We start from the raw sequence: 23,574 nt of genomic DNA, 5'->3' as shown, positions 1-23,574 counted from the left end.
GCTGGGTTTTAACGTAACTTTATTCTTTCATGAGTTATTTACACGTTTCTGACCACTTATAAAATGTGTTCAATGTGCTGCCCATTGTGCTGGATTGTCAATGCAACCCTCTTCTCCCACTCTTCACACACTGATAGCAACACTGCAGGAGAAATGCTAGCACAGGCTTCCAGTATCCGTATACACTGCTATATACTACTATATACACTGCAGGAGAAATGCTAGCACAAGCTTCCAGTATCTGTATACACTGCTATATACACCACAGGAGAAATGCTAGCACAGGCTTCCAGTATCTGTATACACTGCTATATACTACTATATACACCACAGGAGAAATGCTAGCACAGGCTTCCAGTATCCGTATACACTGCTATATACTACTATATACACCGCAGGAGAAATGCTAGCACAGGCTTCCAGTATCTGTATACACTGCTATATACTACTATATACACTGCAGGAGAAATGCTAGCACAGGCTTCCAGTATCCGTAGTTTCAGGTGCTGCAAAATGGGCAAAACAAATATTGGAACAGGACCCTCAGTTTACGCAGAAGATTTTGTTCAGTGATGAGGAAACTTATGTGAATGGTGAAGTTAACAAACAAAACCACCGCTATTGGTCTGACACTAACCCCCATTGGATAGATCCCTCCAAGACTGTTGGAACACAAACATTGATGGTATGGTGTGGGGTGGTATATGGGGTACAAAGATAGTGGGAACATTCTTCATCAATGGAAACCTCAAGGCCACTGGATATGTGAAATTGCTACATGATGATGCGTTTCCCTCTTTATGCACTGAAGCTGTCACGTTCCCTGAGTTTTTCCAGCAAGATGGTGACCACCACATTATGGGTGTCAGGTCCGAGCATTCCTAGATGAACAGTTTCCTGGAAAGTGGATTGGTCGTCGTGGGCCAGTTGAATGGCCCCCAAGGTCTCCCGATCTGACCCCCTTAGACTTTTATCTTTGGGGTCATCTGAAGGCAATTGTCTATGCTGTGAAGATACGAGATGTGCAGCACCTGAAACTACAGATCCTGGAAGCCTGTGCTAGCATTTCTCCTGCGGTGTTGCTTTCAGTGTGTGAAGAGTGGGAGAAGAGGGTTGCATTGACAATCCAACACAATGGGCAGCACTTTGAACACATTTTATAAGTGGTCAGAAACTTGTAAATAACTCATGAAAGAATAAAGTTACGTTAAAACCAAGCACATCATTGTTTTTCTTGTGAAATTCCCAATAAGTTTGATGTGTCACATGACCCTCTTCCTATTGAAAAAACTAAAGTTGGATTCAAAATGGCCGCCATGGTCACCACCCATCTTGAAAAGTTTCTCCCCTCACATATACTAATGTGCCACAAACAAGAAGTTAATATCACCAACCATTCCCATTTTTTTAAGGTGTATCCATATAAATGGCCCACCCTGTAGTATTGTATGTAGCACTTTGAGAGTTATGTTATTGGAATTTGCCGTTTAAAATTTTTGGTTGACTATGTGGTGAATTTATCATTCCTTGCACCAGTGCAGTGTGTCAAATTTGTGCAAAACTTTTGAGCAACATTTTTGGTGTAGAGACGACTTGCATCAAACAGATTGCACACTTTTGCCGCTCTATGCCGGCACAGGAAGTTCCCTCAATAGAATGGAAATAACCAGCTCACCTCCACAAATTAAGTGCAAGGATCCAAACCAGTCCTGTTGCTTGTTGAAGACTTAAAGGGGTATTCTAGTTTTTTTTTTTGTTGAATGTGAGACAGGGGCAGCAAAGTTAGTCTAGTTATTAATATACTTCGCTTACCTGTGTTTGGTGGCTGGTGTCTTTGTCTTTTTTTTCCCCTGGACATTCATTTTCTGCTGCCTTCCCCAGACCTTTCCCAGCTTGCTGTGTGGCCCGGGACAATACTTCACAAGTCAGGTGCTGAAAGGGGGCATGGCTGCGTTGTCTGTTATGTGTGAAGCCAGCCCCCTGATGAAATTACCGGAGCACGTGTACGTGCATTCATCATCACACAGATCCAGGGCTTGTGTGTCAGGTTGTGCTGTGTGTGGGGTAACATATATACCGTATTTTTTCACCGTATAAGACGCACTTTTTCTTCCCCAAAACTGGGGGGGAAAAGTTGTTGCGTCTTATAAGGCGAATACGCACCTATCGCTCGCGGTCCCTGCGGCCATCAACGGCCAGGACCCGCGGCTAATACAGGACATCACCGATCGCATGATGCCCTTATTAACCCTTCAGATGCGGCGATCAAAGCAGACCACCGCGTGTGAAGCGAAAATAACACTAACCCGGCTGTTCAGTTGGGCTGGACCGCCGCAGTGAAATCGTGGCGTCCCGAACAGCTTACAGGACACCGGGAGGTACCTTACCTGCCTCCTCGGTGTCTGCTCCGTGCCGGGATCCCCTGAATGGCCGACGCTCTCCTTCGTCGTCACGCACGCTGTCCTGTCATCCAATAGAAGCGGCGTGCGTAGCGACGTCATGGCGGCGACGGAGAGCTAGGATACCGGGCAGCAGAGACGTTCGAGCGACGGGGACACCCCAGGGATGCAGCGACAGCGATGGAAGGCGACATCCAGGGCAGCGGTGACGAGCGGTGACGGGTCCGGAGCGGCGGGGACACGTGAGTATTACCTCCTATACCAGTGGTCTTCAACCTGCGGACCTCCAGATGTTGCAAAACTACAACTCCTAGCATGCCCGGACAGCCAATGGCATGCTGGGAGTTGTAGTTTTGCAACATCTGAAGGTCCGCAGGTTGAAGATCACTGTCCTATGCTTTACATTGTATTTGGTTCTGAATCTTTATTTTCTAGATTTTTATCCTATAAAATTCGGTGCGTCTTATATGACGAAAAAAACTGTAATAAGTCACCTCCCACCATAAAACAAAGTATCCTGAGGATTGTAGTCTTAGGGAGGCCACAGAAAAAGGACAAAGCCAGTTCCCAAAAAACAAGTCAGCAGCGTGATGGGGGACAGAGGACACGGCCATTTAGCACAAACACAAGCACAGATCCTTGCGTCTATTACTGTAGGACAGGTAATTACTAAATTCACCTTATGTTGGATAACACCTTTAAAGAAAGGAAATTCCGATCCAGCACTTCAGTATCACAGTATTCAGTTTTATTTTAAAAATGTAAGACAACACACCAAATACAACATCATCTAGATAAATTTCACACTTTGTCTTTATTAATCTCAGTCTCAAGGGATTCAATTGTACACCTAAAAGCCACCTGGCACCGTGGTGATGGTCCATGCCGTTCTCATCTTCGGATTGCCTTAGTAATCAGATTTTTCTAATTTAGGATTAGCTTTTTATCTGTAGCAGAGCACATAAACTGTAAAGCTGGGTTCACACTACGGAATCTCCCAACATGTCCGGGCAAAAGTTCCCCTGGTTGGGAAACACTGCATTATAGAGAGTCATTATGGTAGTAAGGCTTTCCACATGTCTTCAGTCTGTTGCCGGGCTATAGGATCGTCAGAATAATCCAGTACATCTCCGTGCCACATACCAACGCCTCTAAGACCAAGTATCTTGACGTAGGCCACCTTCAAAGAAATACTCTGCGGATCATCGTACCAAACCTGATGGATATTTCCTTTTGCGTCCTATTGAAACACATGAACTATAGAATGTATCATGCCGGTAACCTACATACAGTATGGCAAAAGTGGTGAAATCGACTACAAACCTTGTAATTGTAAAAAGGAGCTTTCTGGACATCGTCCCATAGGCGGCCACTCAATGAGTCATTGATCTGCTTCATGATTGTACTGTATCCTACCTGATTGGCCGCGACATTACTGCGCTCGGCACCTTGAAATGGTATTTTCTTTAATTTGCACCGATTATCCTGATAGAAAGAAAATTTGGAAAAATCAATTATGAAATGTATTGAAAAGTCTAATTGGGTCATTTGTTAAATAATCCCAGATAACACCCCGAACCACAATGTGATCCCTTCCTATTTTCAGTGTTAGGCTTTAAAAGTGCGGCATGTCTGCCTGTAAAACGTAAGTGGACATTCCGCACATTGGCTTGTTTCGGCAGCACTATGACCTTTCAGAAATACCTAATTTTCATAGATGGCAATGCATTTCCGAGCGGAATCTGCAGAAGCTTTAAACGGTTTAGGGTGCGTTCCCACAGGGCGTATACGCAGCGTATTTGACGCTGCGCAAATTTTACGGCAGCAGCTAGAAATACGCTGCGTATCCCTTGCTCACTATACACACAGGGCTTTCCGGCGGCAGTCCTATGTGTGTAGTGAGTTTTGGAGGTGGGGCCGCAGATCACAGACAAGCCGGCACACGGCCCCGCCTCCAAAACTCACTACACACATAGGGCTGCTGCCGGAAAGCCCTGTGTGTATAGTGAGCAAGGGATACGCAGCGTATTTCCCGCTGCTGCCGTAAAATTTGCGCGGCGTCAAATACGCTGCGTATACGCCCTGTGGGAACGCACCCTTAAAGGGGTACTCCGGTGAAAACCTTTTTTTTCTTTTAAATCAACTGGTGGCAGAAAGTTAAACATATTTGTAAATTACTTCTCTTAAAAAATCTTAATCCTTCCAGTACTTATTAGCTGCATAATGCTACAGAGGAAATTCCTTTCTTTTTGGAACACTGATGACATCACGAGCACAGTGCTCTCTGCTGACATCTCTGTCCATTTTAGCAACCATGCATAGCAGATGCATAGCAGATGCATAGCAGATGTATAGCAGATGTATGCTAAGGGCAGCATGGTGGCTCAGTGGTTAGCATTGCTGCCTTGCAGTGCTGGGGACTTGGGTTCAAATCCCACTAAGGACAACAATAAATAAAGCTTTATTATTATTATAATAACGTCAGCAGAGAGCACTGTGCTCGTGATGTCATCAGAGAGCATTCCAAAAAGAAAAGAATTTCCTCTGTAGTATTCAGCAGCTAATAAGTACAGGAAGGATTAAGATTTTTTTATAGAAGTAATTTACAAATATGTTTAACTTTCTGCCACCAGTTGATTTAAAAGAAAAAAGGTTTTCACCGGAGTACCCCTTTAATGTTTCCGTGGACACTGGAATCAATCGGAATCACAACAGAATTTCAATCTGCTATGTGCACAGCTGCAGGCGGAATTTCTGAGCGAAATATTCCCGTGGAATTCCGCTCGGAAATTCTGATATGTTAACATAGCCTTAGTTGGGATTGCTGGCTTCTTCTGGATCCCATTATGGAGTCTGAATCTGGGTCCTATGGTAAGTACTCTGGTGGACCAGTCAAATTTTGGGATTTATGTGACCTTTATATAGACAAAAGTATCCATTTAAGATCCTGAAAACAGACTTATCTTTTGATAATGGTATTTTCCATTCAGTAAAATCTTACATCTCTATTTTTTTTTTTATGTTTTTGGGCTATTTTTGTCTCCAATAAATACCTTGTTTGTAAACTAAAAAAAACAAAAAAAAAGTTGAAAAACTTAACTTAAAAAAAAAATCTTTCTAAAACTGCAGAAATCAGCAGACAAAATGGACCAATTGTCAGAGAAAAAGAATAGGCAATGAGTTACATATACTGTTGGGATATCCCCTTTAGGCTAAGTTTCCACTTTTTTTTTTTTTTCTGACAGTTTTTGGAAAACTTCCACTGCATATGTTGTATGATTTATTATTCTCTGTCTTTACAAGAGAAAATCTCCACAATATGATGTAGCAGACACTGAGCCCCTACAGGTCAGTAATACAGAGTTGCACTTTATTCAGACCTTATTTAGGGATATTAGGGCTCAAAAATAGGATCCAATCCCCTATACGTGTATGTCCCAACAAAGAGAAATGCATCATATCTATGTATTACCCCAGTCTGTACACTCCCTAAATGGTAATGTAAATATGTAAACTTAAAAAACCTTCCATTAATACCTCTGTCAATTGGAGACAGACATAGTCATACCCATACCAGGGGACGCCCATCACGAGTTTCTTGGGATCTATGCCGATTTTAATAAACTGCTCGTAACCTACAAGAGATAGTTTATTTAAGAATGTATGAGTCTCACTGAAAATAATATTACATAGTATAAATAAATGTTATTTATTTGTTATAGTTATATATCTGTTTCTGGGGTGGCTAGATGACGTCTTCGTTTTATAGCAGCTTCCACAAACAAAAGGGTGATGAATAGGTTCTATAGGGTAATCAATAGATTCTATATAGTGATCAATAGGTTATATAGGTCTTTTCGCTGGTATTAAAAATTCAAAAAAAAGTTTGCAGAGTACACTGGGATGTACACTTGGCATAAGTCAACCCAGACCACGTGTACCAGGAGCAGCAGCAATAAAATCATTTTAAAGAAGATGTCCAGTGACAACAAATTTATCCCTAATGGAGGGGGCGTCTTCGACCAACCGAGGTGCGGGTGGGAAATGTCTTTTCCTGAGGCCCCTTACGGGAGATCATGGTGGCTCCCACCGGTCAAACCCCCGGCAATCAGGCACTTACGCCCTGCGGATAGGGGATACATTTTGTTTTGCTGAATATATTCTTTATAAATCAACTGGTGCCAGAAAGTTAAACAGCTTTGTAAATTACTTCTGCTGAAATTACTGCTCTCTGCTGACATCTCTGTCCATTTTAAGAACTGTCCAGAGTAGGAGAAAATCCCCATAGCAAACATATGGTGCTCTGGACAGTTCCTAAAATGGACAGAGATGTCAGCAGAGAGTTCTGTGTTCCAAAAAGAAAAGAATTTACTCTGTTGTATTCAGCAGCTAATAAGTACTGAAAGGATTAAGATATTTTTTTTTTTTTTTTTATAGAAGTAATTTACAAATCTGTATAAGAATAAAGATCAGAGGGAAAAAACGGCTGACTCACCGACAGGTACTCTTCAGGACTTTCTTCTTTATTGAAATACTCACAATTACATGGTATAACGTGGGGAGGGACAGGACGGGATGGGGGGGGGGGGGGGTACACAAATCCGGCTACAGAGTGTTTCACGCGTCAAGCATGCTTCATCTATACCATGTAATTGTGAGTATTTCAATGAAGAAGAAAGTCCTGAAGAGTACCTGTCGGTGAGTCGGCCGGTTTTGTCCTCTGATCTTCATTCTTATACAGTTCATAAGCTTTGTTTGGAACCAGAGCACCACCGTTACTCCAGGCTATACAGACTCTGCTCTTTCCTAGCCCTTGTGTCCGGCTTGCTGACCCTTGCAGTGCCGAACCAGCTTTTGTGTTCCTAATTTACAAATCTGTTTAACTTTCTGGCACCAGTTGATTGGGAAACTAAAAAAAAATTAAAAAAAAGTTTTCCACCGGAGTACCCCTTTAAACATAAAAGACAAACATACCATGTACCCCCAGCCCATAAAATCATAGTATTTGGCAACTGACCCGTTATGGTTTGGTTGAATGGCGCATTTGCTCCAGCTATAAGTTCAGTCCTTCTCTCTGGGGGTTCATCGTAGGACATAACAAACAAGAAGTCGCACAGCTCCGCTATGCCCGTATAGTTATAGCAGCGGTGGGCAACGCAGGGAGGAGCCCATGCAACATCAAAGGTCACCTACAACAGTGTGATAAAAAGGGTTAAAAGATAAAAGCACTCCTTTTCAGAAACTGAATGCTCACTTTGGACAACTGCTCCACTTTTTCCTTGTTTAAGTTAAGATTAATGTCCCCCACACTGGGCCTCATTTACTAAGGCTTTTCTAATTGGATTTTGTATTTTTTGTTTTTTGTCGCAGTGCTGTGCGCCAGAATTTCCGACAAAAAAAAAAAAAAATCCAAAAAACCCTACTCTCCACTTTACTCAGAAAACTCTACAAAGGGGCGTGGTCATCTGGAAAAGGGGTGTAGCTCCCAAAAAAAAAAAAAAAAAAAAATACATATCCTGAAAGAAACCTACAAATTTACTAATGTTTTCACATAAAATGAGTTTCTTAAGAGCTCAAATTCACCACGACAGCTCAGAGCATGTGTAAAAAGTGCAAAACTTAGGGGAAAAAAAAAATAAATAAATAAAAAAAAAAAAAAAAAAAAAAAAAAAAAAAAAAAAAAAAATCGCCAGATACAATAGTGAATACTATGAAGAAATACCTGTCGGAAACAAAAACCCACAAAGAAAACTACACTCCACTCTAAGTAAGTGAGGGCCATTGGGAGAGATTGGGGGAGATTTATGAAAACCTGTGCAGAGGAAAAGTTGCCCAGTTGCCCATAGCAACCAATCAGATCGCTTCTTTCATTTCTAAAAAGGCCTTTGCAAAATGAAAGCAATCTGATTGGTTGCTATGGGCAACTCAGCAACTTTTCCCCCTTCACAGGTTTGGATAAATCACTCACATTAGGGGAGATTTATCAAAACCTGTAAAGAGGAAAATTTGCCCAGTTGACCATAGCAACCAATCAGATGCTTGCCATGGGCTCCGCCCCCGTGTCACGTCACGCTCCGCCCCCTCAATGCAAGCCTATGGGAGGGGGCGTGACAGCTGTCACGCCCCCTCCCATAGGCTTGCATTGAGGGGGTGGAGAGTGACGTCACACGGGGGGGTGGGGCCGTGACATCACAATGCCCTGGCCCCGAGATCGCCAGTCATCAGACCCGGAGCGAACATGCTCCGGGGACTGATTGTAACGGGGACTGATTGTAAGGGGATAAGATGTCTTAGCGCCAGAGTACCCCTTTATGGTATTACTACATCAACTAATAATTACATCAATACAAGTTCATGGTACTCAAAATAAATTTATATCTACGGTATTTGCTTAAGATTCCCCTATTTCCCATCTCCCTCTGCATCACTATATACAGTGCCCCCTCGACCTACGATGGCCCCGACATACGATAATTTCAACATGCGATGGCCTCTCAGAGGCAGCATCAACATACGATGCTTTTTTATGTCGGGGCCATCGCATAAACGGCTATCCGGCAGCGCAGACTGCTTCAGCTGCCACTGGATAGCCGTTTACGGTGCCCTGTGTGGTCCACTGACGATCACTTACCTGTCCTCGGGGCTCCGGTGCGTCCTCTTCGGGATCCTCTGCATCGTCGGCGCTCTCCATCATCGTCATCACGTCGCCGCGCACGCCGTCCCGTCATCCAATAGGAGCGGCGCGCGTAGCGACGTGATGGCGGCGACGGAGCGAGCGGATGCCGGGGAAGCAGAGGCCTTGCCGGAGCGTCGGGGACACCTCGGGGACGCGGCGACAGCGATGGGCGGCGACATCCCGGGCAGCGGTGACGATCCAGAGTGGCGGGGACGGGTGAGTACAACTTCCTCTAACAGTGGTCTACAACCTGCAGACCTCCAGATGTTGCAAAACTACAACATCCAGCATGCCCGGACAGCCGACGGCTGTCCGGGCATGCTGGGTGTTGTAGTTTTGCAACATCTGGAGGTCCGCAGGTTGTAGACCACTGTCCTATACTTTACATTGCACGGATCCCTCAACATACGATGGTTTCAACAAACGATGGTCCATTTGGAACGGATTACCATCGTATGTTGAGGGACCACTGTATTATGGTAACATTATTCCCTTATTTATATGAATATAGGCCTTTCCTGCGTCCGCTATAATCACATACTAACCTGTTCATGATTCAGTATAAAATATATTGGCAGTAAAATAGTCTAGTTCTGCGCACTGATTCACCACTGGAGATCAGCGAAACAATCGATTTGACCAATATATAACTATGTCTCACAGTATCCACGGGAGTTAAGAGGTTAAAGGGGTATTTTTTTTTTAACTGGTGCCAGAAAGTTAAACAGATTTGTAAATGACTTCTATAAAAAAAATCTTAATCCTTCCAGTACTTTTTAGGGGCTGTATACTAAAGAGGAAATGCTTTTCTTTTTTTATTTCTCTTCTGTCATGACCACAGTGCTCTCTGCTGTTCATTTTAGGAACTGTCCAGAGCAGGAGAAAATCCCCATAGCAAACATAAGCTGCTCTGGATATTTCCTAAAATGGACAGCAGAGGTCATCAAAGAGCACTGTGGTCGCGACAGAAGAGAAATCCAAAAAGAAAAGCATTTCCTCTGTGGTATACAGTCCCTAAAAAGTACTGGAAGGATTTAGATTTTTTTTTTATAGAAGTCATTTACAAATCTGTTTAACTTTTTGGCAACAGTTGATTAAAAAAAAAAAATAAATAAGTCAAAGTTTTCCATGGGAGTACACCTTTAAGCTGCAACCTTTGGTTCTAAGAGTACGTTCACAAGCGCGGATTTTTTATTGGGTTTTCCGCTGCGTATTTGAAAGTGGGCGGGCTCTTTTCGGCTTTCCGCAGCAGATTTTCTGCGGCGGAATTTACGCTGCAGAAAATCCGCCACAGTCCCTACTGACTTCAATGGGGCTTGCGGCGGATTTTCCGCAGTGTACATTCCGCCACAGAAAATCTGCTGCCGAAAGCCGAGAAAAGCCCGCCCACTTTCAAATACGCAGTGGAAAACCCACTAAAAAAAAAATCTGTGTGTGTGAATGTACCCTTAGAGTGTTTGGGTGTGGAATCATTAACCCTGAATTAGTATTTTATGTGTTATATACTCCCCTGAAGACGTCGCCAAAAGTGGCGATAGAAACGTGTTGGGAGATTCAGTCAATTATCTTGGGTGACTGAGGGAGTTCTATAGGTTGTCCACACAGGACACCTTATACTACCCATGAGGTGTTCTCATATATGGACGGTGTAAATGATTATCTTAACAGTTATATAATTTCTGTAAGGAACCCTATAAACAGAGATGTACATACTTTTGATATTCCATATTTTAATGAGATTATTAAAAGTTTATTTTTATGCACCTCTTTTTACTGGTTTGGTCAGCTGGTATCCAAGGCTGAGTTCACACCACATTTTTCAAATACGGTAACCGTACTGTATACGGTTTTCTGCAAAAAACCGTATACGACCGTATCCGAAACCGTATACATAGAGAATGCATTGTAAACCGTATTCCAAATGTTGTGTACGATTGCATCCGTTTTGCCTCGGATACGGTTTTGCCGATTTTTCTACCGTAGGCAAAAACGCTGTCGACCACGTTTTTTTGCCTCCGGTTGGAGAACCGTATGCGGTTCTTTTAACATTGTTGTCTATGAGAACCGTACACAGAATTTCAGACTACGGTTGCACACGGTTTTTCTAATCCGTTTTTGGAGTTGACACATGCGCAGATCTTTCTAGAATTCATCCCAGACATCCCACTCCCACACAATAGAACAATAGTAACTTTATTAAATTGCTGGAAAACTAATTCCAACAAAATAGCAAAAACGGATGCAAACGGATAGAACCGTACATACGTTTTGGAACCGTATATGGGGAAAAACCGTATACGTTTTGATTTGGAGTCATACGGTTGTATACGGTTTTTGCCATACGTTTTTTTTAGCGGAAAACCGTATGCGGTAACCGTATTTGAAAAACGTGGTGTGAACCCAGCCTTACTCAACTTTTTATGTAGTTTTATCTCTAAATGTAAAGGTAAAGTACACTTTACAGCCTAGTTTGTTTTAGGTCACTACTATGTTCAATACGAGCAATAGAGGCGGAAATTCAGCCTCACCCCGATGAACAATGTTATTGTGTAAATAGGTGATAAGTTTTAACCCCTTCATCTAAGTGGGCGGAAGGCTAAAGAAAACAAACGTTACATGTATAGGTTATAAATATGGTTAGGGCAGTGTTTCCCAATCAGGGTGCCTCCAGCCATTGCAAAACTACAACTCTCAGCATGCCCGGACAGCCTACGGCTGTCCGGGCATGCTGGGAGTTGTAGTTTTGAAACAGCTGGAGGCACCCTGGTTGGGAAACACTGGGTAAGGGATATTAATGGGGGGAGATTTATTAAAACCTGTGTAGAGGAAGAGTGGTGCAGTTGTCCATGGCAACCAATCAGATCGCTTCTTTCATTATTCACAGGTCTCTTTAAAAATGAAAGAAGCGATCTGATTGGTTGCCATGGGCAACTGCACCACTCTTCCTCTACACAGGTTTTAATAAATCTCCCCCATGAGCAATTGTCAGAATGAGGGCTTCATAGCAGGAATTGCATTAAGCTGTCTTCTCCATCCCCATTTAAAGGGGTACTCCCGTGGAAAACTTTTTATTTATTTATTTATTTTTTAAATCAACTGGTGCCAGAAAGTTAAACAGATTTTTAAATTACTTCTATTAAAACATCTTAATCCTTCCAATACTTTTTAGGGGCCATATACTACAGATAAAATTATTTTTTCTTTTTAGATTTCTCTGATGTCATGAAAACATTGCTCTCTGCTGACCTCTGCTGTCCATTTTAGGAACTGTCCAGAGCAAGAGAAAATCCCCATAGCAAACATATGCTGCTCATGACAGTTCCTAAAATGGACAGCAGAGAGCACTGTGGTCATGACATCAGAGAAATCTAAAAAGTAAAGCATTTCCTCTGTAGTTTATAGCCCCTAATAAGTACTGGAAGGATTAAGATTTTTTAATAGAAGTAATTTACAAATCTGTTTAACTTTCTGGCACCAGTTTATTTAAAAAAAAAATAAATAAATAAAAAGTTTTCCATGGGAGTACCCCTTTAAAGCTAATTTTCCTCTTTTTTTCATTACCCGGAGTTACTTGTTACTTCTAACCAGAGAACAGTGCATTGTGGAAGTGTAAATGTGGAAGTTCGTATAAAATAGGCTAAGTCACATGTCTGACAACAGAATGGAGGTAAACTGTTGTCTGTTTCCAAGGGAAACCAACAGAATTTCCTTTTTAACAATTAGTAAGCAATATCTATCTATTGGAGGGATAAGCCGTGCTTAACTGGCTTGTCTCCTGACTGCTGAGCCATTATACAGTTAAAAATACCCCTCTCTGTATTAGGCTGGCCCCCTCCCCTCCTGTGAATTCTGCCCAGTAGCGGTAGTTGGTCTCTCCCATATAGCAGGGCCCTATCAGGGGGGGTTTGTTTTCCCGGGGGTATGTGTCCCCTCACCCTCAGTTATATGGAGCTCTCCTCCCCCTTTTTCTCATTCTATCCCTTTGACCCAGAGATTTGTTCTGCCGGCAGGATGGAGCTTGCCGACCAGATCCGCGCACATGTGGAACGGGAGGGTGAGGGCTGGCTTGCCAGCTTGCTGGCAGAGCTCTCCTCCCTTCTGGTTCCATCAGCGGCACCGGCATCTTACCCTGGAGGCAGGCGCTCTTCTCGGCAGTCCCGCCCTCCTGCACGGCTCAGTCCCAGCGATGTGGCCCCCCCAGCTCCACGTGGTAGGTCACGTGCGGCTGCGTCTTCTGCGCAGCTGCACTCCAGGCAGTCCATGTGCGTTTCCGGCTCCCTCCCCCAGGCTGCTCACTTACCTCACAGCAGCAGCATGGGAACACAGGTCCCTTACTCCCCCGCAGATAAACGACCCCCCCCCCCCCCTCCTCCTTCTCGGAGATCGCTCCCCGAGCTGTGTGGCATGGGGCCCAGGATGTGGGCACGGTGAAGAGGACGCGCCGGACGGTGGACACAGGGATGTCTACATTAGTGCGGTTCCGTTCACGAGGGGGGGGGGGGGGGGCTATTGGGACGGGGTCTCAGACACGTGCAGCTGGAGGGGGACAACCGTACTTTGCTTCGGTCTGATGGAGTGCACTTGACGGATATTGGGCTCGATATCTTTTTGTCGGGCTTGCAGGATGGGATCAAGCATGGCCTGTATCTCTTGGAGGGGGTCGGAGCCCAGTGTAGGGTTAACTGGTCTCGTGGTGGAGAAAAGAAGAGGATGCGCGTCATCCTGGGTAGACCTGTGCACCGGCGGGTGTGACAGTACCTCCCAGAGTGCTAAGAAGCCATCGGTGCCTTTTGTTGATATGTTTGTTGATTAGGGGAGGGGTTATTTGGTCAGTAGCAATGGGTTATGTATGTATATGTATGTGTATATATGTATGTGTGTATGTATATATGTGTGTATGTATGTTCCAGCATCACTTCCAAACGGCTAAAGATATTAACATGAAACTTGGTACATGTCAACAACAAACATAGGATAGGTGATTTAACCCTTACTCCCCCCCAGTTGCGAGGGTCTGGGTTTTTGTTTAAAGTCCAATGCAAATCTATGGGAAATGTATGTTCCAGCATAACTTCCGTACGGCTGGAGATATTTAGATAATACCTGGTCACATGTTACTTATATGTCAAACAAGTAAATAGGACTTTAGTGCCTTACTCCACAAGCTCCGCCCTGCACCTCCTGGTGAGTGCGCCAGTCCGGCTGGCAAGCCACACTCTCCCCGCATTCCATGCCACATCTTGCAAAGATATGCCCACCCTTTAAGCCACACCCCTTTTATTTTCAGTTTACAATATCTTTACCACAACGCATCCCTACCTGAGGACAGGATATGAGGATTAGAAATGAGGATTTGATATGGGGATGGGATATGAGGATGAAATATGGGGTCGGGATATGGGGACGGGATATGAGGACGGGATATGAAGACGGGATATGAAGACGGGATATGGGGACAGGATTTGAGGTTGGAATATGAGGAGGGGATTTGGGGTCGGGATATTGGGTCAGGATTTAAGGACGGGATATGAGGTCATAAGTTTCCTCCTTTTGTTGCTTTTCCTCCCCCACAAGGACATAGTTGGAAAAACCGGGCGCACTGGGTACTCAGCTAGTGTATATATAAAAAAAAACTCAGTGTGTGTATGTTCCAGTATCACTTCCAAATGGCTAAAGATATTAACATAAAACTTGGCACACATGTTACTTATATGTCAACAACGAACATAGGATAGGTAATTTAACCCTTACCCACCCCCATTTCCAAGAGTCTGGGTTTTTATTTTATGTCCCATACAAGTCTATGGGAAATATATGTTACTGCATAACTTCCAAACGGCTGGAGATATTTCGATAATACTTGGTCACATGTTACTTATATGTCAAATAAAAAGATATAATAGTTAAATTAATACCTAACCCCATATGTGAAGGATGGGGTTTTTGTTTCAAGTCCCATAAAAGTATATAGGACTTCTGGTGCCTTACTCCACAAGCTCCGCTCTGCATCTCCTGGGGAATGCTTCAATCCGGCTGGTAAGCAACACCCTCCACACATTCCATGCCCCTTCTTGCAAAGACACACCTACCCTTTAAGCCACTCCCCTTTTATTTTCAGCTTACAATATCTTTACCACAACGAGGACAGGATATGAGGATTAGAAATGTGGATTAGATATGAGTTCGGGATAAGGGGATGGGAACGGGGGACAGGATATAAGGAGGGGCTTTGGGGTCGGGAAATGAGGAGGGGACATGGGGTCAGGATTTAAGGACGGGATATGAGGACAAAAGCTTCCTCCTTTTGTTGCTTTTCCTCCCCCACAAGGACATGGTAGGAAAAACTGGGCAGCATCGGGTAATCAGCTAGTATACAATATAAATATAAATTACTTAACTTTTTAAGAATCTGTAAAAATGATGGAAATTCTACTGTAAATGTATTATATAATCCTCACCTGTGACCCCGGGATTTCTCTATGGAAAGCTTCTGTGGTTTCCTTCACCAGTGCAGTTAAAGCATAGTATTCGGGGGTTTGTGGGAGCACTGCCTGTTCTATATCCAAGTTTATTCCATCCATATATTGAGCCTTTGCCAGCCTCACTTTCTCTGCTATCCAGGCAGTTCGATTGCCTGAATCCACAATATCCTTTAAGGGAACGTCTCCTGTAACAAAAGGGGAGAATCAATGTCACTTTACAGGAGGAAGCCAGGGAAAATGATCGTGGAACCCCATAGATCAGTAGAATGCAGGGGTATGGTCACTTGCTATAGCAAAGAAATGCCCGGCCTCCCCCAATTTCACCTGCAGAAACAACACCACAGTTGTGCATGGGTCATATCTGGTACTACAGCACAGCCATATTTACTCTGACATAACTGAATTGCAATACTAGGCACTGCCCATAGACAAGAGTGGTGCTGTTTCTGGGAAAAACTAGCCCCCTTTTTTTTTTGTAATGTTACCCAACCCCTTTAAAGGGGTTATCCAACATAAGGTGGATTTAGTAATTAAGTGTCATACAGTAATGGACAATCTTACCAAGTATCTGTGCTTGTGTTGGTGGTAAATGGCCATGTCCTGTGCCCTTATCACACTGCTGGCTTTTTTATTTTTTGGAACTGGCTACTTCCTGTTTCTTTGGCTTCCCTCAATCTACAGTCCCCAGGATCCTTTGTTTTAAGGTGGGAGGTGACTTATTCCCTCCCACACATTGGTTATCCCTCCCATTGTAGCACAGCGATGCCCCCTTGATCACATGACTTGCCTGATATCACCTGACACACAAGCCGTGGATCTGTGTGATGATGAATGCTCGCACATATGCGCCGGTAACGTCATCAGGGGGCCTGGCTTCACACACACAACAGACAAAGCAGCCAAGGCCCCTTTCAGCACATGATTGTGATGTATTGTCTCGAGCCGCACAGCAAGCTGGGAAAGGTCCAAGACAACACTCATTTTGTAGGCTGTAGAAAATGAACTTCGGGGGAAAAGAAAGACAAAGAAATTCAACACCCGACACCAAACACAGATAAGGGAAGTATATAGTAACCAGACTAACTTTGCTGCCCCTGTCTTACATTCAGAGAACCAGAAATACCTGAATACCCCTTTATTTAGAACTTTATAAATCAATGTATTGAACATATAAAATAATTTGTTAATGTTCAGATAACCTCAGCTTATGTGTCTGTGTTCCATGTATATCCTGCTGGTAACACAAACTTACCCTTCAGAACATATCTTGCCCCTTTGGAGTGAGCAAAGCACATGAGCTCTGGCTCATATGGTGCAAAGATGGCGACTGTGGTGACGTGGGCCCAGTCATAGTTCTTCCAGTCTTTCCCTCGGACATGAAATACATAGACCTGGAATAAGATAACATTTAGCGCTGACTTATAATTAGTGATGAGCAGCATTGCCCATATTCGAATTCACGATATTTCACGAATATATAGACGAATATTAATCCTATAATCGCGAATTTCGCGTATTTGTTATATTCGCATATTCGAGGAAGAAAACAGTGAGGGGGTGGGCAACTTTACTATTGGTTGCTAGGGATGTTGTTGATAACCTCTGACCAGTGTATTTGCATCATTCTAATGGAACCACAAGTGAAAAGAAGGAATATGCGAATATTCACATATGCGGGAAAAAAAGCGTATATTCGCAATATTCGCAAATTCGCAATAAAAATTTGAAATACGAATATTCGCACCCAACACTACTTATAATGTGATTGATCCATAATTCTACCATGGTAATAAATGGAACCTGTTAGTTCTTTCATGGTGCTGCCGCATGCAGACAAGTATCTCCATTGACACCTGCTGATCAGTAGTTTACGTCCTGCAGGAAGGAATTCATGAATGTCTGAACAGATCCCAAAATACGTGACATAAGGGAACTTTTCCTGCCCCGCCCCCAACAATCACAGCATAACAATCAGGAAGAGACAGGAATAACACTACACAATACATTGTATCCATCCGCAGTGCAGGCTCTGATACATAGTAACACACGGTACCTCGAAGTCCCGGCTGTCTTTGATTGGCTGGCATAGAGCTGGGTCTGAGCAGGGACACTCACTTGAGTAGAGAGGAGTCCCTACAAAGAGGAGCAGTCCCAGCAGCGTGCACCCATACATCCTCTCTACATAGCACCCAGCACCACAATGAGCTCTGCTACCTCCCATACAGGGTTATAGAGAGGGAGGAGGAGGAGGGCGGTGTTATATAAGGGGAGGAGATGGGTTCATAATAGATGCAGATAATATACAATGATCGTAGAAGTGTTATCACAAACAAGATAAATACTAGATTTATTTTCCGTATGTAGATGTTCACATGCAGCGATTGTTAGTCCTGATACAAACAATGAGTAAGATTTAAAGGGGTACTCCGGCCGCAAAACATCTTATCCCCTATACAAAGGATAGGGGATAAGATGCCTGATCGCGGGGGTCCTGCCACTGGGGACCCCGGTAATCTAGCAGGCAGCACCCACCTGTAAGTACTGCCAGAAGCGCTTGGGGTTCTCAGACTTTTGCCTACCGGCCAGAATAGTGACGACACGCCCCGCCCCCTCAATGCAAGTCTATGGGAGGGGGCGTGACGGCTGTCACGCCCCCTCCCATAGACTTGCATTGAGGGGTGTGATGTCACTATACTCTGTCCCAGTGGCCGGGAGGCAAAAGACTGAGAACCTCCAACGCTTCCGGCAGTACTTACAGGTGGGTGCTGCATGCTAGATTACGGGGGTCCCCAGCGGTGGGACCCCGTGATTAGACATCTTATCCCCTAACCTTTGGATAGGGGATAAGATGTCTTGGGGCCAGAGTACCCCTTTAATAATGCAACAGTTATGTCAGTTTTCCAGTGTAGTTCTTTGAGAACAGGACTATATCAATTCTGCTCAGATTTTGCTGAAAGTCTGCAGTAAATCTACTGCAAAATTAGTAAAAAAATGGCGCTTCTGGGCCTAAGCAGTACCAGGCTGGTGTTTTTTGGGCTGGGGGTCGGCAATAACAATGGTCCTTGCCTACTCTGGTAATGTCAGGCTGTTGCTGCTTGGTTGTTATCTGTCTGAGAATGAAAAGATGGGCAACACCCTATGCATTGTTTCATTTATTTATCAAAACCTGTGTAAAGGAAAAGTTGTCCAGTTGCCCATAGCAACCAATCAGATTGCTTCTTTCATTTTGCAGAGGCCTTGTTAAAAATGAAAGAAGCGATCTGGTTGCTATGGGCAACTTGGCAACTTTCCTCTGTACAGGTTTTGATAAATCTCCCTCAAAGGGTTTCCCAGCCTAAATAACGCCAGTCTGTTACCCCCTAGGCCCAAAAATGCTATTTTTGATACTCCGGGCCTGTTGTTACCTCCTCTTATTGATACCCCTGTGGCGGTGGGTACCGGAGTAATAATTGGGGGTTAGCGCCAGCTGTGTGTGGGGCTAATGCTAAGCCCAGGCTAAGTAATGGATTCCCTGTATAAGATGGCTTCCACTGCTAAGCCTGAAAATTTTATTATAAAAAAAACATGACACATTAAAAATGATTTTATGTAAAAAAAAACACTCCCCCCACAGCCCTTGTCAACCGTTTTATTGAAAGAAATAAAAAGCTGGTCAACTTTGTAGTCCTCTGCATACATGGATCTGAAACGAGAAGAAAATAACACATGAAATGGTTTTGTACATTTTTGGCGCTCTCTCTTGGGGGAGAGCACCAATAAAACGGCCTTTGGCTGTCTGGGAATGAGGGGGGTTGTAGTTTAGCAACAGCTGGAGTCTCCCTGTTTGGGAAGACACTGCCAGAGGGGTCTTTTCACATTATACAAAACGGACAATGTGAACAGAGCCATACTCACCACCCCCTGACTCCCAGGTTGTAGCTCCGCCTCTAATGATGTCATCACTAGGGGCAGAGCTACACTGGGGTAGAAGCCAAGGAGGTAAGTCCAGGTTGGCTACTGTATCCAATATATCCAGTTATCTATAGATGCTCTGCAGTGCTGGTTAATTCTTTCCTCGCTCGGCCGGTGCACAGCGCTCAGCCCAGGTAGCTCTTACAGTAAAAGCAGCGATCTCTACAGATAACTGCTTTTACTGTATATATACTGCTGGGCAGACGGTATATGATGTACCGTATTCTTCGCCGTATAAGACGCACTTTTTCTTCCCCAAAACTGGGGGGGAAAAGTTGGTGCGTCTTATACTGCGAATACACCCCTATCGCGGCGGTCCCTGCGGCCATCAACGGCCGGGACCCGCGGCTAATACAGGACATCACCGATCGCGGTGATGCCCTGTATTAACCCTTCAGACGCGGCGATCAAAGCTGACCGCCGGGTCTGAAGCTAAAATAACACTAACCCGGCTGTTCAGTCAGGCTGTTCGGGACCGCCGCAATTTCACAGCGGCGGTCCCGAACAGCCCTACTGAACAGCCGGGTTAGTGCTTACAGGACACCGGGAGGGACCTTACCTGCCTCCTCGGTGTCTTCTCCCTTCAGGGATCCCCTGTATGGCCGGCGCTCTCCTTCCTCGTCATCATGTCGTCGCGTACGTGCGTCGGCGTGCGTTACGACGTGATGGCGGCGACGGAGAGCGAGGATACCCGGCCGGCAGCAGAGAAACGTTCCGGAGCGACGGGGACACGGCGACAGCGATGGAGCGACATCCAGGGCAGCGGTGACGGGTCCGGAGCGGCGGGGACACGTGAGTATTACCTCCTATGCAGTGGTCTTCAACCTGCGAACCTCCAGATATTGCAAAACAACAACTCCCAGCATGCCCGGACAGCCAACGGCTGTCCGGGCATGCTGGGAGTTGTAGTTTTGCAACATCTGGAGGTCCGCAGGTTGAAGACAACTATTGGGTTCAGAATCTTTATTTTTTTAGATTTTGCACCTATAAATTGGGTGCGTCTTATACGCCGGTGCGTCCTATAGGACGAAAAATACGGTATATCTCCTGCCCAACATTGTGCTCTACCGCACAATTTATCCCCACTAAGAGCAGGGAGAACAGTATAGTGACAGGATTCCCAGCTCTCGCATAGTAAACATGGGTGTGCGATGCACCGATGTATACCATATGGCCGGCGGAGGTGAGTAGTGATATTATCGCATCACTACTTACCTCCTTACACTCCATCCAAACCATGGACTGGTACCCTGAAGGCAATGAAAAACCTGCCACAGGGTGCAAAAATGGCTTTTCCACAAACCAGAAAAATAGCCAGAAAAAAAAAAACACAAGAAAAACTGGCAAAACGCAGGAAAAAGATGTGGGACTTTTTTTCTGGTGTTTTTTTCTAGCGTTTGTGCCGGTGTAAAAAAAACAAAAAAAAAAATTTAAAAAACTTAGCCTTACTGTGTGGTATAAAACATAGGTTATCTGTATTCTGCCAGTTTACAAGATTACCATTAAAAAAAAATAATAATTTATATCTATTTTTAACCCCTTCATGGCCCAGCGATTTTTTTTAATTTATTTATAAAAAAATTTGGCTCATGTTTTTTTGCTCCTCAAATTCTAAGACCCATAACATTCCAATGATACCAAACTTGGGTAATTTTTGATTCACTTTAAGGTAAAAAAAAAAAAATTTGGAAAACTTAAAAAAGAAATTCTTCATTCATCAAAACCAGTGTAGAGGAAGAGTGGTGCAGTTGCCCATAGCAACCAATCAGATCGCTTCTTTCATTTTTAACAAGGCCTTTGAAAAATGTGAAAAATGAAAGAAGCGATCTGATTGGTTGCTATGGGCAATCTTTACTCTGCACAGGTATTGATGAAAATCCCATTATATTTTGCTAACCTACGGTGCTACAGTAGGGTTTTTTGGCCAATTAGCTGTAGTTTTTAATGGTACCACCTTTGCATATATATATATATATATATATATATATATATATATACATACATATACACACACACACACACACACACTGAAAAGTAAAACACAATACGGTATATGGTTAAAAATATTTTATTAAAATAATTCATAGGGTATGCATACAAAATCAATCAATACATATAAGTAAATGTTTGATAAAAAAAAAGTAAATATCTAGATTTAAAGGAGATTGGGGGGGCGGGGGTACTGAGGTGGGGGGGGGGGGGGGGGGGGAGAAGTCCTGCCTAAGAAACCAGGTAAGTAAATAAATAGAGGATGAGTACATAGTATAGAGACCTGACTCTACCGTATAAAGTGCTGGTGCTGTAGAAGTGCAAACACTGCGCAATTAGAGCTGAGTGCAAGAAAAGAGGCGCTAGATCAATCCATGAATAAAGTACACTCACGTGATACCTCCATATAACAAAAGAAACAGGTGACAGTGCAAATAGCTAGTGTTGAGCGGCATAGGCCATATTCAAATTGGCGAATATTCGCGAATATATGGACGAATATTCGTCATATATTCGCGAATATTCGCATATTCGTTATATTTTTGTTTTATTTTCGCATCTGCGAAAATACGCGTATGCGAAAATTAACATATGTGAATATTCGCGTATGCTAAAATTAGCATATGCGAAAAGTCGCATATGCGAATTTTCGCACGCCAGTCTCACACAGTAGTATTACAGCCTTCTTTACACCACACAAGCTGGAAGCAGAGAGGGATGATCACTGTGATGTGTACTGTGAAAAAAAAAAAAAAAAAAATTAAAAAAAACGAATATTCGTAATTACGAATATATAGCGCTATATTCGCGAAATTCGCGAATATGCGATATTCGCGAATAATATTCGAATTGCGAATATTCGTGAGCAACACTACAAATAGCATCAGATACCATGAAAATAGCAGCAAAAACAAATAGTGCCAGTGAGATAGGAGACAGTATACAGATAGACAGCTCGTATACTGGCTGCTTCTCTCACTGGCCCTATTGCTGTTTGCACAGTTATTTATTCTTTGTTTTTGCTGCTATTTTCATGGTATCTGATGCTATTTGCACTGTCACCTGTTTCTTTTGTTATATGGAGGTATCACGTGAGTGTACTTTATTCATGGATTGATCTAGCGCCTCTTTTCTTGCACTCAGCTCTAATGGCGCAGTGTTTGCACTTCTACAGCACCAGCACTTTATACGGTAGAGTCAGGTCTCTATACTATGTACTCATCCGCAAACTATTTACTTTCCTGGTTTCTTAGACAGGACTTCTTCCCCCCCCAGTAACCCCCTCCTTTTGATCTATATATTTAATTAAACATAAATTTTTTTTTTCTAAAACATTTACCTATATGTATTGATTGATTTTGTATGCATACCCTATGAGTTATTTTAATATAATGGGGTTTCACATACTGGTGTGTTCCACACACCTATTGGTTCTATGTTTAAGTGTTGGATCTTGTGAACCCCTAACTTATTTAGAAATTATTGATTTTATTGGAGCCTACATATAGGAAGGACAGTTTGTCGGTACTCGTATATATCCACTGCTCAGAAAAAATAAAGGGAACACTTAAACAGCACAATGTAACTCCAAGTCAATGACACTTCTGTGAAATCACACTGTCCACTCAGGAAGCAACACTGATTGACAATCAATTTCACATGCTGTTGTGCAAATGGAACAGACAACAGGTGGAAATTATAGGCAATTAGCAAGACACCCCCAATAAAGGAGTGGTTCTGCAGGTGGTGACCACAGACCACCTCTCAGTTCCTATGCTTCCTGGCTGATGTTTTGGCCATTTTTGAATGCTGGTGGTGCTTTCACTCTAGTGGTAGCATGAGATGGAGTCTACAACCCACACAAGTGGCTCAGGTAGTGCAGCTCATCCAGGATGGCACATCAATGCGAGCTGGGGCAAGGTTTGCTGTGACTGTCAGCATAGTGTCCGGAGCATGGAGGCGCTACCAGGAGACAGGCCAGTATATCAGGAGACGTGGAGGAGGCCGTAGGAGGGCAACAACCCAGCTACAGGACCGCTACCTCTGCCTTTGTGCAAGAAGGAGCAGGAGGAACACT

General features: G+C 43.7%; 1 protein-coding gene across 1 annotated transcript; it reads right to left on the bottom strand.

The window, feature by feature from the left end:
• Positions 1-3,131: 3,131 nt before the first annotated feature.
• On the bottom strand, positions 3,132-17,840 carry LOC130283285 (di-N-acetylchitobiase-like). Its single transcript, XM_056532539.1, has 7 exons — positions 17,611-17,840; positions 16,810-16,948; positions 15,534-15,742; positions 7,417-7,588; positions 5,937-6,034; positions 3,723-3,884; positions 3,132-3,639 (listed from the first exon to the last, which is right to left on the bottom strand). Exons 1-7 carry the CDS (start codon positions 17,776-17,778, stop codon positions 3,454-3,456), a joined length of 1,134 nt encoding a protein of 377 aa, XP_056388514.1. The 5' UTR covers positions 17,779-17,840; the 3' UTR covers positions 3,132-3,453.
• Positions 17,841-23,574: the final 5,734 nt, after the last annotated feature.

Source organism: Hyla sarda, chromosome 7 (genome assembly GCF_029499605.1).
Source record: "Hyla sarda isolate aHylSar1 chromosome 7, aHylSar1.hap1, whole genome shotgun sequence".
NCBI classification, from domain to species: domain Eukaryota; kingdom Metazoa; phylum Chordata; class Amphibia; order Anura; family Hylidae; genus Hyla; species Hyla sarda.
Note: the sequence above shows the minus strand (reverse complement) of the source record. Positions and strands in the feature narration are given on the sequence as shown.

Bases quoted from the DNA above. Each gene is read 5' to 3' on its own strand.
- LOC130283285 (XM_056532539.1), bottom strand. From the start codon at position 17,778: ATGGGAGGTAGCAGAGCTCATTGTGGTGCTGGGTGCTATGTAGAGAGG. The intron at 7,589-15,533 runs GTGAGGATTATA...ACACTGTTGTAG, and splicing joins GAGAAATCCCGGGGTCACAG to GTGACCTTTGATGTTGCATG. The intron at 6,035-7,416 runs GTCAGTTGCCAA...TATCTCTTGTAG, and splicing joins ATTCAACCAAACCATAACGG to GTTACGAGCAGTTTATTAAA.